Here is a 16,789-nt window from a genome sequence, read left to right on the forward strand (position 1 = left end):
TCTGCTTCAGTCCCTGAGGCTCCAGGGAGCCGTGGAAGCCCTTGGTGGTGCTGATGATGAATGAGGCCTCGCGCATGCGCTGGAGCGGCTGGGGTAGGACCTCTGGGGCGGTGGGGCGGGTCTGGTTGCTGTGGTTACTGCTACTGCCCCAGCCAGGTGAGAGAGAGAGCAGGTGTGAGGGGCTCTCCTGACGCCAGCTCATCCATACGACTAAACAGCTTTCATTGTCAGAAATCACACTTTCTGGCCCTTGCCGGCCTAGCATGGGATACATTTCATGAAGCATTGGTCATTTATTTTTATCTTCTTTAAATGTATTGTCTTTTGGGGGGAGGTGGGTAGCCCACTATCCTCTTCTATGGTATCAGATAACTAGGTGAAGCCTTAATGTCTAACCATTAAAATGTTCTCCACCATTTGCGAGCCTCTGGATTGATGATATACACCAGGACTTTCTGTGATAAAGCCGCTGACGGGCTGGATTTGCCTTGTGTGCTAAAAGGAAATCATGACTGATATTATCCCATAGGCTTTTCTGTCTGGGCCTGACTTTGAACCATGATCCTCAGATCTCAGCCTCCTCAGTAGCCAGGATGACAGGCCTCAGCCACAGGAGACCTACACGATCATTATTGTACCATAGCTTGAAGTTGTTAAAGAGATCCCCGTTTAAAGACTGAAGTGCTTTTTGTTGTTGTTGTCTGTCTGAAATAGGCAAAGGAGGAGAGGAGAGGAAATGACACTGTACTCCCAAATTCTAGCAGAGCAGTCCCAGGGTGCAAGAACTGGGGGTGCCACTGAAAGGGCAGAACTGAGCAGAGCAAAGCGCTGGAGTGGCACTGAGAGCTGACCCCAGATAAAGGTGAGCCGGAAATCCTGTCAGCCCCCTCATGGGAATATCGTCAATGGCAACCCTCGCCAAAGTGGCTCTGATGAAGTCAAAATCTTGGGCCAACAAGTTGCTAGCAGTGTAATATTAGGCAGGCTAGTAAACGCTCTAAGCTTCATTCTCACTGAATGTACAATAATGAGAGTAATTGTGATTTCTTGTCGTTTTATAGCATTACAAAGACAGCATCGTGACTCGCACCCGTGGTCCTAGCTACTAAGGAGATGGAGAGGCTTGAGGTGGAGGGCCAGCTCAAGCACAAAGCACAAAGCCAGTGAGTCCCCTAAGTCAGCCAAGACAATGCCGAGTGTGTGGTGATAGTGCAAGACTTCCAGGCCAGCACGCGAGTGTGAGATGAAAGATCATGACATAAACTCAAGAATACCCAAAGTAAAACAAGTTAGGGGCATGGCTCAAGTAATAACATGCTTTGCCTAGCAAGCACAAGGCCCTGGGTTCAAGCCCTGGTACTGTCAAAAAAAAAAAAAAAAAGACCACATTGTAAAGCGTTTACCATGATTTGTAGAAGAGAGTAATTTATTGGGCAAATAAGACCTGCACATATTTACAGAACACAATGCTTTGATATTTTAATATGTGTATTATATGTGAACAAATAAGCCAAAGATATCCATCACCCCCAAACAACTTACGTTTCCCTTCTTTATGCTATTAACATTTCAAATCCCCTCTCAGCCCTTAACGTTGCATTGCATTATTATTTAATACATTGTACAATAAATCTCGAAAGGTAACTCCCTCTGCCTGAGACTTTATACCCTTTGAAAAACATTTTCCTCCTCATCAATTTAACATTACGACTTGAAGCAAATACTATTTGGAGACGGAAATCCCGAAACGGATTTTAATTAAACTATTAACTACTGTGTTGATTCTGCAAGCTATGCTAGTCTAACAGACCCAGACCACACCATTTATTGCAGATACTTACGCCTTTTATCTTTAAAAAAAAAAAATACAAATCTTGGTTGCTATTTTGAGACTGCTTCATTTGGCTATGTTGGCCTTTCTCATGACCCCATCCCTCTGTCCTTCCGAAGTGGGCTCTAGTAGGATTCCAGAATGTCATAAAAAAAACGTCCTTGTCCTTCTGAAACTCAGGACTGACCTCTGCTTATGCCTGACTTAGAAATACCCCCTCGTGACTTAGCACCCCACGACCAGAAGGATGACCTCGGCCTGAGGAAGGCTGGGTAGACTGGACGTGAGGCCTTCGCGGGCACCGGCCAGGGAAGCCCAGGCCGCTGCAGGGCACATTCCCACCAACAGCTTCAGAATACTGACGAGCAAGCATTCTCCCCGCAGAAATGGCTCTTTACCGATGAGCTTTTAAAGGCTACAGGGCTTGCGGCGGGCTCTGAGGATGTACGGATGATCCAGCGAGGCTGAGCTTGTGTGATTTAGAACAGGACTTGGTCCCTCATCCCCAGGGGCAGCAGGCCTTCGCCACTGCCATCTTTAGCCTGTGCATCCTGAGAGCAAGTCCTGATGTCGTCATCTCTCTTGACCTCAGTTTCTCTTCTGAGAAAGAACACAACGGGACCCCTGGAGCTGTCTAGAATTCTCAATCAACCCCCTCTATGGGCCCTGAAGGAGCTAACCAGAGTTAAGGTCGCTGGTGTCTTTATTCCTAGTGGATAGAAATGGATTGCTTTGGAGGAGATCAGTGGTAGTTTTGTTTGTTTGTTTTTTAAGTTATTCACAATCAATCATTGAAAAGTATACAAAAAGATAGAAAACACTAAAGCTCTAAGTCAGGTGCTGGTGGCTTAAGCCTGTAAGCCTAGCTGCTCAGGGGGTGAAGAGCTGAAGTTCACCGTTCAAAGCCAGCTCAGACAGAAAAGTCCTGTAAGATTTCTTACCTCCAGTTAACCATCCACAAAGCCAAAAGTAGAGCTTTGGCTCAAGTAACAGGGGGCCAACCTTGAAATGAAAAGGCTAAAGGGTAAACACCCAGGCCCTGAGTCTGCACTCCAGCACACAAACAAACAAGATAGATCAAATCCAGGCCTAACCACGTGGTGGTGACATCCGTAAATCACTCAGCCAGTTTTTCACTCTCCAATCAAAAATAACTTCATTTATTTTCACCTAGAAATTAGGAATTTCAAATCCTGAGCATATAATTCTCAAGGAAGAAGAAATAGACTGATTCATTTGATGCTCTTCTGTTGTTAGATGTGAGGAAAAGCATCAGAAAGTGGAAAGTGTCTATGGGAACTGTTGGATTTTCAGAGATGCAGTAACAAAACACAGATGACCCCCAACTTACAATGGTTCCCCATGATTTTTGGCTTTGTGATGCTGTGGAAACCATATTTATTCAATAGAAACTATTATATAAAACTATCATGTACACTAAACACACTAATGTTCATTAACCAGGTGAACACAGAGTACTAATGAAGCCATTACACTTTACACTTTCAATATGGCAAACCCCAAGATATCAAAAAGACATTTGTACTTCCATGTTTATCGCGGCACAATTCACAATAGCCAAAATATGGAAACAACCCAGATGCCCCTCCACAGACGAATGGATCCAAAAAATATGGTACCTATACACAACGGAATACTACATAGCGATTAGGAATGGTGAAATATTGTTATTCACAGGGAAATGGTCAGAACTCGAACAAATAATGTTGAGCGAGACAAGCCTAGAACACAGGAAACAAAGGGGCATGATCTCCCTGATATATGACTGTTAAGAAAGGGTGACAGAGAGACAGTAGAGACCAGGTCTGTGAAACCAAAAACTGCTTGTCAAATGGTATTTCCCACAGGATTGGGGCAGCGACCCAACAGTATGTAACTAAAACCAAACAATTACTCAACATATAAAGATCAAAAATTGACCTCTCAGGGGAATACAATAGCTCAAAAGCTATGTCTGTACGTTCATATAAGACTACTGTCGACATATTGTCTAATATCGACATTATATTTAAAGCCCTAGGCGAACTTTCTTGGGTGTGGCCATGTGGCTACTGTATATGTTCTTGATACACTGTATATTGTATATACGTCTACCTGACCTAGAGAAGGGATAGAAAAACAGGGCGTAAGATATCACAAGAAATGTACACACTTCCCTACTATGTAACTGTACCCTTTTTGCACAACACCTTGTCAAAAAATTTGTGTTCAATTAATAAATAAATTAATTTTTTAAAAATATGGCAGTTAATGAATACCATGAGACACTCAACCCTGCGTTAGAGATTTTGCCCAATTACAGGCTAATGTAAATAATCAGAGGAGGTAAGATAGGATCGGCTAAACTCTGGCTAAGCTTAAATTTCCTAGTTGGATTGGATGCAGTGGCTGTACCTGTAATCCTAGCTATGGGGGAGGCTGGATTGCAGTTCAAGGCCAGTGTAGGAAGAAAAATCCACATTACTCCATCTCAAGGGAAGAAACTGGGCATGCTGGGTATGGTAGTGCTTACTGGTTGTCCCAGCTACAAGGAACCCAAAATAGATTGAGATCCATACATGCATTAATGTATCCAGCAGAAAGCAAGACCCTACCTTAAAAATAACCAGTGGAAAAGAAGAAAAAAGTACTGGAGGAACAGCTCAATGGTAGAGTACCTGACCTGCCTAGCAAGTACAAGGCTCTGCATTCAAACCTCAATCTTCCAATTTGGCCACGATAAAATGTGTGTATATACACATGTGTATTCATATGCTAAATATATACACATATATATCTACACACATATATACATATACTAAGACAAAAACCTCAGTACATTAATTTTTTAGCTAACATAAAGGTTAAATCTTAGACTGAATCAAGAACCCCAAATGCACTCGCAATGCTATTTCCTATAATTAAGTCTATAGCTGGCTTCATGACTCTCTTGCACAAAATGCATCACCAAACCGTAGGAGCTGTATTAATTTTACTACATCCACATGAGAAATTATCACAAGAATAAAATTCGAAGAAATAACCAAAGTGTGACACTGTAATAGTTTTTGGAGACAATAATGCATTAGTAAAGCGATAATGACAAATGCATATGTAAACTGACGTAATAGATTCTAGGAATGTAAGAGAGATTCGGGATGGGCAGATGTAGAAGCTACTAGAAGAAAAAATAAATACTTTAGTTTGTTAATTTGGGTTTGTTATGGCCCCAATTACCTGTCCCTGGTGGTCAGAGCCAGTTCCCAGTCTTGGTGTGTATGTTTATGGCTTTCTGTGAGCAGACAAATACAGGCCAAATGGTGCTTTCTGAAGTTCCAACTCTTCACATGATATCAATGAAAAACAGACATCCCTCCTCAGCAGACGGAGAGGCCTATCCTTAACTCCTTCACCATCAACAGCAATGCCATAGGCAAAACAAAAAACTTGCAATAGCCACTCTTAGCTGTGGTTATTTTAGGCACAAGAATAAGTCCAAGTCATCAACCTGACCATCATATTTTTCTAAGAAAGGAACAGAGGCCAAACGATGTTTACAGGAAAAGAAAGAAAACTAATTCAAGATGACAGTTGAGTGTCCTACTTTAGACAATTGCTTTTTAAGAGATGACAACATTTTAAGGTTAGAAGAATGGAATTTGTCACTCTTGGTTAGGTTCAGATTCTTCTTGTTACTGTTTTTGTTTTGGTTTTGGTTTTGGTTGGTTAGGGGGCTTGAACTCAGGACCTGGTCGCTACCCTTAAGCTTTTTGCTCAAAGCTAGTAACCTACCATTTTGAGCCACAGCTCCACTTCCAGTTTTCTGGTAGTTAACTGCAGATAACAATCTCATGAACTTTCCTGCCCAGGCTGGTTTTGAACGGTGATCCTCAGATCTCAGCCTGCCAAGTAGCTAGGCAACAGGCACAAGCGCCAGCACAGGACAGTGTTAAATTTTTTTAATCTAATTTATGATTCACAGTAGAAAAATGTTAGATCGTAATAGTCTTAACTTTAAGAGTGCTTGATTTAGAATTTACACATGTTCCTCAATGTTTTACTCATTTTATTTTTCAATTGGGCAGCTTCGTGCCTCTTCTTCAACCCCAACCTTGTTCCGATTCCTAGTCTCTTTTGCTCCATTATCATCCTTTCTCTCCACCTGTTTCCTTTAGTCAGAGAGGAAAAACAGAATTGGTATCCAGGAGTCCTATGCTGCACTGATAAAAGCATGAATCCCTTGTCTTTCCGAATCACTGGGTCTTATCACCACAGAGAGCTTCTAGTATAGCCTTCACCTAACACCCTCACTTCCCCATCTCTCATCTTCTACTGAGCATTTCCTCTTTCTGTTATTGGTATATAATATGATTCACTGTGGGGGGCTGACCCAAAGCCGCCTGCATGGAAAACAGGTGCTCTCCCACTGAATCACACCGCTAGTCAGCTACTTAATATTTACAAATATTATACTCACACAGAAAAGCATGACCTTTTTTTTCTTCTTTTTGCCTATCCTGGGTGAGATTCCCTGAGTTCTTTTTGCTCAAGGCTAATGCTCTACCACTTGAGCCACAGTTCCACTTCCAGGTTTGGGGGGAGTTTATTGAAGATCAGTCTCATGGACTTTCCCATCTGGGCTGGCTTTGAACCACAATCCTCCCTTCTCAGTCTCCTGAGTAGCTAGGATGACAGCTTCGTGCCACCAACGCCCAGGGAAAGGCATGACCTTTGACTGACTGACCCTACGCTCTGATGAGGCTGCCTGACAAAAGTCACAATACCATTCACTATCTTGTTTTTTATCTTAAAATACAGATTCAAGATGTCCTCAAGACATAAAAACTTATTTTCAAATAAGATATGACTAATAATGATGAGTGAATGAATGTGCATGATGGTATTTTGTCCAAGTCTCTTATCCCTTGCTCCAATCATAAAGTGGCTCTTCACTTGAACTGTGCTGTTTCAAGTCCAATAACTTCCGTGGAAGAGGGGGAGAGGCTGCCCTCTGCAGTGTCTGTGCGCACTCTGCTCTCTGGGACTTGTCCATGGGAATATTGCGAGGTCAGTGTTGACGCTGTTCCTTCACCCAGGATGTGTTTACTCCTAACAGCCTCCTGCAAGCACTCCTGCTCTGACTGCAGCCTTCAGCTCCACCGTCTGGGGAACAACACGGAGACTAAACTCACGTGGCAAGTCCAGGTGAGGGGCAGGTTTCCCCAAGCAAGATGTTTTGATTTCTCCCCATGGAAGCTGAGATCAAGACTAGAATGTCTTCTTGTCGCCCTCCTGGAGGGCTGGGAATTCCTTCCAAGTCCCTTTCACCTGGAGTCTGCTCCCAACTTGGGGACTTCCTATAGGACTCTTTGGAATGGGACAGGGTCAGATCCAGGCAAAAGCCAGGGTTCTCATTTTATTTGGTGGTTGTCTTAACTGAAATGGCAAACTTATTGAAAACAAAATGACAGATGAGCAAATCTCCCAAGCATAGGTGAAAGCTGCATGAACTGTTTTCACAAATTCCAAGCACCCACACCAGGAGAGGGGCTCCCCCAGCCTCCAGCAAGAGCAACAGATGCCCAGGGCCTGCTTCCATAGTTTACAGAAACAGCAAGGAACTTCCCTCATCATTCACATTTTTATCTGTGCAGTTTGTCGGATATGCATTGAAAAGATGGGATTTTCTTAAATTTTATCTAGTATTTTTTATGAGTGCCTTTTTGTCAAACACAACTCATTTCCCTGATTTCTGTGGTAGCCTTCTAGAATTTTTTCTCCCATCTGACTGAATTCTATTAAATAATTTTGTATAATTTTTATGTATTTTTCAATGTAATTACTTGTGCTAAGGATATCCTTCTATTCCCTTTTGTGAAATTCTTGAAAATAAAATTTTTATCTTAATCGTGTAAATGGCATTCAATATGGTACTGTTCCTTTCAGTATTTATTTCATGTGCTTATATGTGTGCTCAGAGATTACAGAATTGCTCTCTTCAAGTTCAAATTGGTTGGGTACACTGTAGGTGTTCAACCAAGTTGTCAGATAAAAGGAATAAAGGATCCAGTGAATAATAGCAGAAGAAATAGGAAACACAAAAGAGGGTAGGGTTGAAACAGCAGCAAGCAGTCTGAGAGTTACTATTGGCTAATGAGAGTGTTCGCTACTAACCAAGGTGTTTTAGAATCAAATCTATTTTCAGAGTATCAGACAGGATCCGTGATGAGAAAAGCCAGCAGGCAAATCCAGAAGAGCCTGACTCATGCCAGATCAACTTCTTTGAAGGAATCTCTGTTCTGAGTGTAGTGACTACAATGACTACGGTATTTCTCAACTCAAGACCATTTTCAACCCAGGATTGGCTGCATTAAGTGGAATTCAGGGAAAATGTCTTCATTCTCTTTGAAATGGTTTACAGATCCTGAAAGAGGAAACACACATTTGGAGAGCTAAGAAGCGGAACTATGCCTTCTCTCACAAGTACCAAAACAGGAAGAAGTCTTTGCAATCACAGAAGTAGGGGGTTACCTGCTCAGAAAGACTAAGCCTTGGTGATTAGCTTAGAATTTTCAGCCCAACTTTTCAACCTCCAGGGAGGAGGCAGAGGCTGGACACTGATTTGCTGGCCAATGGCCAATGATTTGACCAGTCACATTAACAAGATGGACCCTCCATAAAACCCCAAACTTGTGAGGAATGGCGTGTGGATTGAACATTTAGCAGACTGAATAGCTGAGCCTGAAGTAGACTGAAAGCCAAAGGAATTTCAGAATAATAGTCATTATAATCTTCAGGACAATAACTATTACAATCCTCTAATTCTACTTGAATTGATTGTCCCTACCAGTCTGAGCTCTGCCCACTCCATTGTATTTCCTGAGCATCCAAACTTTTCTAATCAACCACTGCATTACTTTGAGATTGAACTATAAAGAAGGAAATAGTCCCACACTGAAATTTGCAACAAAAAGCTCTTCATAGACAAGCATTTTTTTTCTGATTTGCCTGAGTCTTGTCTCTCAAGTCTCCTAAAAAATATGCACTTTTAGGTATAATAGCCAGATTTTGTACATTTTCTGTAAGATGTGCAAAGTCAATTGAGAAACCTGTCTGTTCACCAAGTTAACCACGTCTTTCTAGACCACCCAATATATTATCTGACAGGAAAAAAGTATTTTACTGTTATCTTGAAGTATACAAAGCAGTCTCAATTTAACATCTATTGAGGACAATATACCTTGGCCAGTCTCCCTTTCCATCCTTCGCCTATACATCCCATCTTTCTTCCCTTACCCACTCTTCCCTCCATTTATCTGTCTTCCTTTAGCTCCCACCAAACTAGTCAAGCCATGTTTCAGCTTCCTAAGTGTTCAAAGGTACACCATGGAATCTAACCCCTACTTCATTCATTTTTATCGTGGTGTGTCTGTGTGTGCGTTTGTGTCTGCATAGTCCTGCATGTGATTATATACAGCTTTATATTTTAGGTGTAACATCCACATGTGAGAGACATGTGCCCTTTGTCTTTCTGGGCCTGACCTACTTCACTCAATATTATTTTCCCAGATTCATTAATTTCTGGAAGGGGAATGCTTTTGTACTGCAATGAATTATGGAATTAGGACACAGCATTTATAGTTGTGTCTATGAATAAAACAAGATTAAATCATTTTAATGTCCCCACCGAAGAAGTCTGAGTAGTTTGCATTAGTAAAAAGCATTGTGAAAAATTCAAAACAGGTTTCAAAGGCAGGCTTCAGCCCTCCGTGGTCTCTAATAGAAACCCAATGAGCCTCAAGACTTACCAATACACAATCGCATCTCCTTAAGCCTGTCTGGCAGGTGGAACAGTGTAGTTAGAGCAAGAGGTGTCAATAATGATCCATGACTTCTCCCAAAGAAAGCTAATCCTTACAATTTTGTGGAAAAGACATTCAGATCCCCCACAGTCACATCAAAAGTCACAATTCTAATTTCATAGTAGCCTCATGAAAGAAAGAACTGTGAAACATCAAACCACAATGGTTTAGGCTCAGCTACTAATGACTGGGCCTAATTACTACATAACCAGTCTCTGTGACATTTCTTCTGCTCTGTTACTATAGTTTGGCAAATATTCCAAGTGTCCTACTATTATCTACTTTGATAGCATCAGATTGCCTCAATGAACTATGCCAATATTCATATAGCTTTTTTTCTATGAACAAAGCTAACTCTTCTATTAGCAATGTACTAACAGCCCGCAGCAATGAAATTATTCCATTCCCATTTCTTTATTATAATTAACCTAAGATGCTTTGTACATGCCTGCACAGCTCACTATTCCCATCATTCGATGGTAACAAGTACTTTGTAAATTGGACTAACCTCTTATTAGTTTTCACTAAAAAAAATGTATTATTCCATTGTAGCTGAAATGAAATACTCCTATTTATCTCAATTCCTGTGGTAGTAGTTTCCTCATGTAGCAATATCAGTCATACACCAGGATATCTGTTCAATATAAAACATAACTTCTGCACCAGTGCCAGGAGCTAGCCCTCACAGAGCATGATTCTGTGCCAAAATTCCGATTGGTTAAGATTTGTCCATTAAGTCATTTATTCCTCACACACCCTCCTATTGTACAAATGGGGCCTGGGTAGCTTGCAGTGGTCACACAGCAGCCTGGGGTCGTCTAGCACCTCCCATGCTCTGCCTACAGTGGGTCCAAGACTCACCTGCTGCTCTGCTCCCACAAGTTCACTGGTAACCCACTTTGCAAGTGTTGAACAGAGTACTAAAGAAGAAAACTAAGCATCTGTGAAGAATAAATGACGGAAAACAAGGTTTAACCCTTACCTCTTCCAATCACAGTGGTTTAGAAAGGGGAATTTATTTTCTGGGAACAAGGCTGGCATCCTTCCCACAATGGTGCAGGAAACCTCCCAGCTGGGTGGAACGGAAGTGGTGACCCATTCCCCGGGGCCATTTTGACCTGACTTCCAGATGACATTACAGATGGACAATCCAAATGGCTGCTTGAGTTCCGCTAGTCTAGAAATGCTATAGAAAGGCTTTTCACTGCTGCCCCTCAATTCTGTGTAGTCACAGTAAAATACTTCAGTACACAAGCTTCACAAAGCAATTTGATTCTCAGTAGCAGAAATGAAAACGGATTCTAAAATAAGTCAATTTAGAGAACGAAATTTAGAGTCATAAGAATTTGATTTAAATAAGATTTATTAAGTGCCTCTAGTGTGCATGGCCCTTTATAAGACTCACTGAAATTCAGGCACAAAACAGACACAGGTTCCCTGACCTCGACTACCTTCGGATCTAATTAGTACAGATGAAAACCAGCAGACAGACAAGGTACATGTCAACACTCAATTCCTAGAGTCCACATTAAAGAGTTGTAATTTAAGAAATCTAAAATGGCATCTAACCTTCAAATCATTGATAAGATGCATTTGACTTTGGAATCCACAGCATTTCAACCAAGGTAAGTTCTACCTCAGATAAACAGTCCCAAAGATGGAAATGCAACTGAAACACTGAAGAGCACTACAAATGACATTTATTTTGGATCTTCTGTTTTCTTCTTATTATGGTCCGCAGCCTCCGTAATACCAATTTATCCGAAAGCAGCATGTCATCTTGTTGTTCTAGGTAATTCAGCAAGTTCTCAGTCCACTCAAGTGCAGCTTTATGGCTAATGAGTTTCTCGGGATTCAGGTCTGCTCTTCGAGCCTTATGAGAAAGCTTTTGCTCAGTAGTCTTGGCTTGGCCCTGAGGAACGTCACTGTGCGTAAGGACCTGACAGCTCAAATCATTACTCTGAGAGTCAAACCACTGACTGATATTCTCAATATCCACATGTTCACAGTCTTCTGTATTCTGTAAAACTGTTGCTAAGTTAGCTGCTAAAATGGCCCCTTCCTCAATGTTCATGCCTGAGTGTTCTTCATTACCAGGGAAAAGTTTTTTCCACGCTTTGGTTATAGTGCTTGCTTTTATCATGTTCCAAGCTCTTGAAACTTCATAAATGGCATCTAACACAGTCAAATTCTTCCAAAACACGTTTGGATCAATTCCTTCCTCCAAGTATTTTTGGAGAAGTCCTGCTCGGTAGTATCTTTTGATGGTAGCTAAAACTCCCTGGCTCATAGGCTGAAGGAGACTTGTGACATTTGGTGGCAAATACTTCACAATTATCCTACCATCATCTGAACTCAACAGTTCTTCATTTGGATGGGCTGGGGGGAAATCTAAAAGAAGCACTGCTTTTTCTAGAAGCCCCATAGATTTCAAATGCTTCTGTACTTGGGGCACAAAGCATTTGTCAAACCACTGTCTGAACACAGACTGCTGGATCCACGCACCTTTTTGACTGAAATAAGTGACAGGAAGGTTTGCGAGGTCTGTTCCTTTGAATGCCCGGGGTCTTTTCGCTTTCCCCACCACACAAAGATTAAGCTTGTGCAGACCCGTAGCATTTGCACAACACATAATAATGATTCTCTCTCTGCTTGACCTACACTCAGAAGTACTTTGCTCCATGTCAAAACCAAGTGTCCTCGTGGGGAGACATTTCCAGAACAACCCAGTTTGATCAGCACCATAGATTTGTTCTGGTAGCAGATTCTCTCTCTCCACAAATTCCTGAAAGTTGCTACAAAATTCCCTGGCAGCGGTTTCATCCCCTTTTAACTTTGTTCCTTTCCCAGCAGCCTTGGGAATGCCATGGCGCTGCTTAAATCGAGTGAGCCAGCCCGACGACGCATTAAAATCACCTTCCATCCCCAAAGCATCGAAAAAGAACCTGGCTTGTTTTGCACAAATCGTTCCAGACACGGGAACCCCATCCATTTGCTGTTGGTTAAACCACTCTATCATAACCCTATCAAGTTCCTCATAGGTTGATGACTTCATAGACTTACGTTTGGATATCCCACTGGTAGGATGAGAACTGTTAGCGTAGTTTATGATCCTCTCTTTGTTCTTTTTGATATCACGAACTGTGGATTCACCAATTCCATACACCACGGAAAGTTTCTTGAAAGAGATGCCTTCCTCAAGTTTCTTAATAATGTCAAGCTTGTCCTTAATCGTCAACACCACACGTTTCCGTTTCCCCAACATTTTAAATGTCTAAAATTTTAGGCAACTACTAAAACAAGATAATTAACAACTTAGATTTGAAAACAAAGGGATAAGAAATGGGGTATCAAGATCCCTCCTCCAATCCCTAAGGGTCTAGTGGATAGTCAATGTTCAAACATGATCGATGTAAATCTCTTCACATGTGTTTCTAAAACTTACAAATTCCCTATAAAAGCAGTGCTAAATAGCAGGATACTAGTGCCTCATACCTACTATCTTGGGAAACTGAGATCTGAGGATGGCAGTTCAAAGCTAGCCCAGTAAAGAAGGTAAGACTCTTATATCTCCAATCAATCAGCAAAAAGCCAGAAGTGGAGCTGTGACCCAAGTGACAAGAGCCATGAGCCTTGAGGGAGATACAGCTAAGGGACAGCGCCAAGACTCTTAGTTCAAGCCCCAGAACCAACACAGAAAAAGACACAACTCGGAATAACCTTCCCTTCTTTCTCTCTTCCTTCTGACTTAGTTTAAGGTCTTTTCATGAAATGCAGCCTAACGAAGTTAGAAGCCGAACCTGTGCGAAGCTGCCAGGGTCTCCGAAACCATCTTACTGTACTTAATTTTTCCACCCCATTACTCTGGGTAAGGGTCTGTGCTAACTCAAGTTGGGAGTCTTCGGGGAGATGTGCCAAGGGGATACTTGGAGGACTTACAGACGTGTGGCACGGGTGACACAGGTGAGTGCTTGTGGCTTGGCCTGGGGCAGGCACCGCAGGACCAGGGGGAGGGCAGGGCGGCCGGGCGGGAAGCTCCGCCCCTTACCGCGACACTAACTTGTGCCCCGTGGGCTGGACGGGAGGAAGGCGGGCCGGAGGGGACGCCCCGGGAGTAAAGTAAGGCGAGGGGATCGGAGGGGGGGGGGGGGTGGAGAGCCGGCGGGCTACTCCGCGGTCTCGGCCAGGGCAAGCTCCTCCGTGCGCCGCCGCCGCCAGGACGTCCCGCGGGCCGGACGGGGACCGGAGCCTCGGAGACCTGCGGGAAACACCAGACATTTCCCCCTCAGCGCCGAGGCCGCGGCGCCGCCCGCACCTGCGCCCCCGCCGCCACCGCCGCCGCCTCCTCCACCACCACGGCCACCGGCACGGCGGCGGCCGGCGCCCGGGGCGCTCGGGGACGGGGAGGGAGGGGGACGGAAGGAGGGAGAACCTGGACAGCCTACCTCCGGAAATTTAGGTCGGAGAGAAGCCGAGCTAGCCAGGCCTCCCTCCGCGGGCGGGCTCCGCGCGGCGCGGGACCTCCTCCTCCTCCCGCGGCCGGCGCCGGATTCCGCCGGACGCCCGTCACCGAGGGGGGGGTGGGGGTCACCGCCGCGGCCGGCCGGCGACCGAGCGGCCGCGAGGCTCCGGGGACGCGGGTCCTCCGGCCGCGGACATCGCCCCCCGCCCGCCCAAACGGGGGCCCGATCGCACCGAAGGCGAATGGAGTCTCCGGGCGGAGGAGGACGCGGGAGGCGCGGCGGCCACCGCGCGGTGCTGGCGACGCGGCCGGAGCCGGAAGGCGGGGGATTAGGAGCGCGCGCGCCCCCGCAGGACGTTGTGCCGCCGGGGGGGCGGGGCTGCGGGGCCGCCAGGCGCGCGGCCGGGGGCGGGGCCTCTGCGCGAGAGAGGGCGGGGTGGGGGCGGGGCTTCTGGACGGGAGGAGTGGGATGGGACGGGGCCGCCACGGGTAGGGGAGCGGATGGTGCTAGGGGGCGGGGACTCTGGGAGGGGGCGGGACCTCTAGGTGAGGGGCGGGGCCTCTTCTAGGGGTAGGGGCGGGCTTTAACGAGGGAGCCAGGGAGCAAGAGGGGAAGGGGCAGGCCTCTACGAGGAATGGATCGAGCGGGTAGGCGGGAGGGAGCGGGACTTACTCGGAAAGAGAGGTCGATCGCCTGAGAGCGAGCGCTGAAGGGCGGGGCCTCTTCAGGGAACCCTGCGAGAGATAGGCGGGAAGGGCGGGGCCTCCGTGAGAGAGCGAGCAGGAGGAGGGGCGGAGCTTCCGGAGAGAGTGGGCGGACCCGCTCTGGGGGCGAGGTCTCCATGAGGAGGGGAGGAAACGGGCTGGGGGGCGGAACTTCCACGGGATTGGGAGTGAGCGGACGGAGGGGCGGGGCCTTCCCTAGAGGGAGTGGGCGGGCCCGTGCGAGGGGCGTGGCTTGTACTGGTTGCGGTTACCCTGGGGGCTGGGCAGCCCGCTGCTCCGTCCCGCGGGCCGCGGTTCCGGCTCGCCGGGTCTCAACACAGCTCTGCGGTCGGGTTCTGCGAGCTGGAGAGGCTTCCTCCATCTCCCCGCTAGGCGCTCACCCGCCGAGGAATGAAATCCACACCCCCTGCAGAAACTGCGGCCCCTCGGCGAAGCGAGCGCACGTGCGGCGTGTTTACGATCCGCAGCTGCTACGGCTCCGCGGGGGGCGGCTTCCGATCTCGCGCCGGCCTGTGCCGCGCGCGAGCCGGACCGAGCCGCCCAGGTGGAGCGGCGATCGCGAGGGCGGGCGGCGGGCCCCTGCTAGGGACCGGCCTCGGAGAGGAGCTGGGGGCCTCACACCCCCTCGGAAGTCGCGGTGGGTGGGGTGCACGCGCCCTCGGGCCGCCGGGGGCGTCCCCGGCCTGGCGCCGAGGCTGCGGATTGAGGTCAGTGTAGACCTTTCGCGGAGCCCGGGCGGGGGCTGGGGGGAGGGGGGTAGCGGGCGCGGATTTCCTGCAGCCCCTGGGCGCCCCTGCTTCTGGGTGGTAATTAGGAAATGGCCCCAGTTTCCCAGGGCGATTTCTGCTTGGTGTCGGAGCTTCCCGGAGAGTCGGGATGGCCGCGCACCTCCACCCTGCGCCTGTGTGTGGCAGACGGACCTGCCTGGCAGAAGGACAGACAGACACTCAGCGTGACACACACACTTGAGACGGGCGGCCTGACGCCTTGAGGAGCGGAAGCGCGCCCCGAAGTGTTCTTCAACCTCAGGAGCCAGCCCAGTGTCCAGCCTGGTGTTTAACGCAGTAACCAGGGTGGTGTCGCGTCCTGTTACTTGACAGGTTTGTCTCTAGAATTCAGAATTCAGAACTCTTGAGACCGAACAAGTGGAGCATCCATACTCATTCGTACAAAAGAGATTGGGGATCCCAGGCCTTTTTACTTGATTCCCGTGCCAAATAGTTACCCACGCAATGACCTTCCTCCCAATTAGGGCCTTCCCTCGCAGTGTGGCAGAAATTCATCGACTGATCTTGGGAGTTGTGCTGTGAGGTTTTGAAAGGCCTTTGACACAATACCCGCCCTCCAATTCTGAATTCAGAATACCTGCCCCAATCCTGCCCGAGGTAGATTCCAATTGACCAGATCCCATCTGCCAAGTCTGGTCGACTATTTGAACTTGTAAAGTATAAATTCGTGGTTGTTGTCTAACACTCTTTAATAGTTTATGCTCGATATATTTTTAAGGACTGTGAAAGGCTTGTACCTGACCATTATGCTCTTTATCAGACTGTCAGCCACATGGAATGAGATCTCAGCCCCCCCCCCTTCTGCCCTGATATATAAATTTAAAAGTGATACCCAACGCATCAATGATTCTTGCCTGTAATCTTAACCACTCAGAACCTTGAGATTTGGAGGATCATGGTTTGAAGCCAGCCCTGGAGGAAAAAGTGGGTAGGGCTCTGATCTCCAAAACATCCACCAAAAAGCCGGTCTGGAGGCATGTCTTAAGTGCTAGAGAACCAGCTGAGCAAGCACTTAGGCCCTGATTTCAAACTCCCTATAGGCATAAGAAAAAAAAAAAAAAACTGCGTCCCTTATCTCCCTCCTATTGCCCACTTGCCACCCCAGGGTTTGATTTTCTTC

The 16,789-nt window shown here is 46.3% G+C and overlaps 1 protein-coding gene across 1 annotated transcript; it reads right to left on the reverse strand.

Moving 5' to 3' along the window:
• Positions 1–11,042: 11,042 nt before the first annotated feature.
• Tigd2 (tigger transposable element derived 2) lies at positions 11,043–13,550 on the reverse strand. Its single transcript, XM_048333596.1, has 2 exons — positions 13,414–13,550; positions 11,043–12,986 (listed from the first exon to the last, which is right to left on the reverse strand). The coding sequence occupies exon 2, from the start codon at positions 12,956–12,958 to the stop codon at positions 11,381–11,383; it is 1,578 nt and encodes a 525-aa protein (XP_048189553.1). The 5' UTR covers positions 12,959–12,986; positions 13,414–13,550; the 3' UTR covers positions 11,043–11,380.
• Positions 13,551–16,789: the final 3,239 nt, after the last annotated feature.

The sequence above is a fragment of the Perognathus longimembris genome, chromosome 24 (genome assembly GCF_023159225.1).
Source record: "Perognathus longimembris pacificus isolate PPM17 chromosome 24, ASM2315922v1, whole genome shotgun sequence".
Taxonomy (NCBI): domain Eukaryota; kingdom Metazoa; phylum Chordata; class Mammalia; order Rodentia; family Heteromyidae; genus Perognathus; species Perognathus longimembris.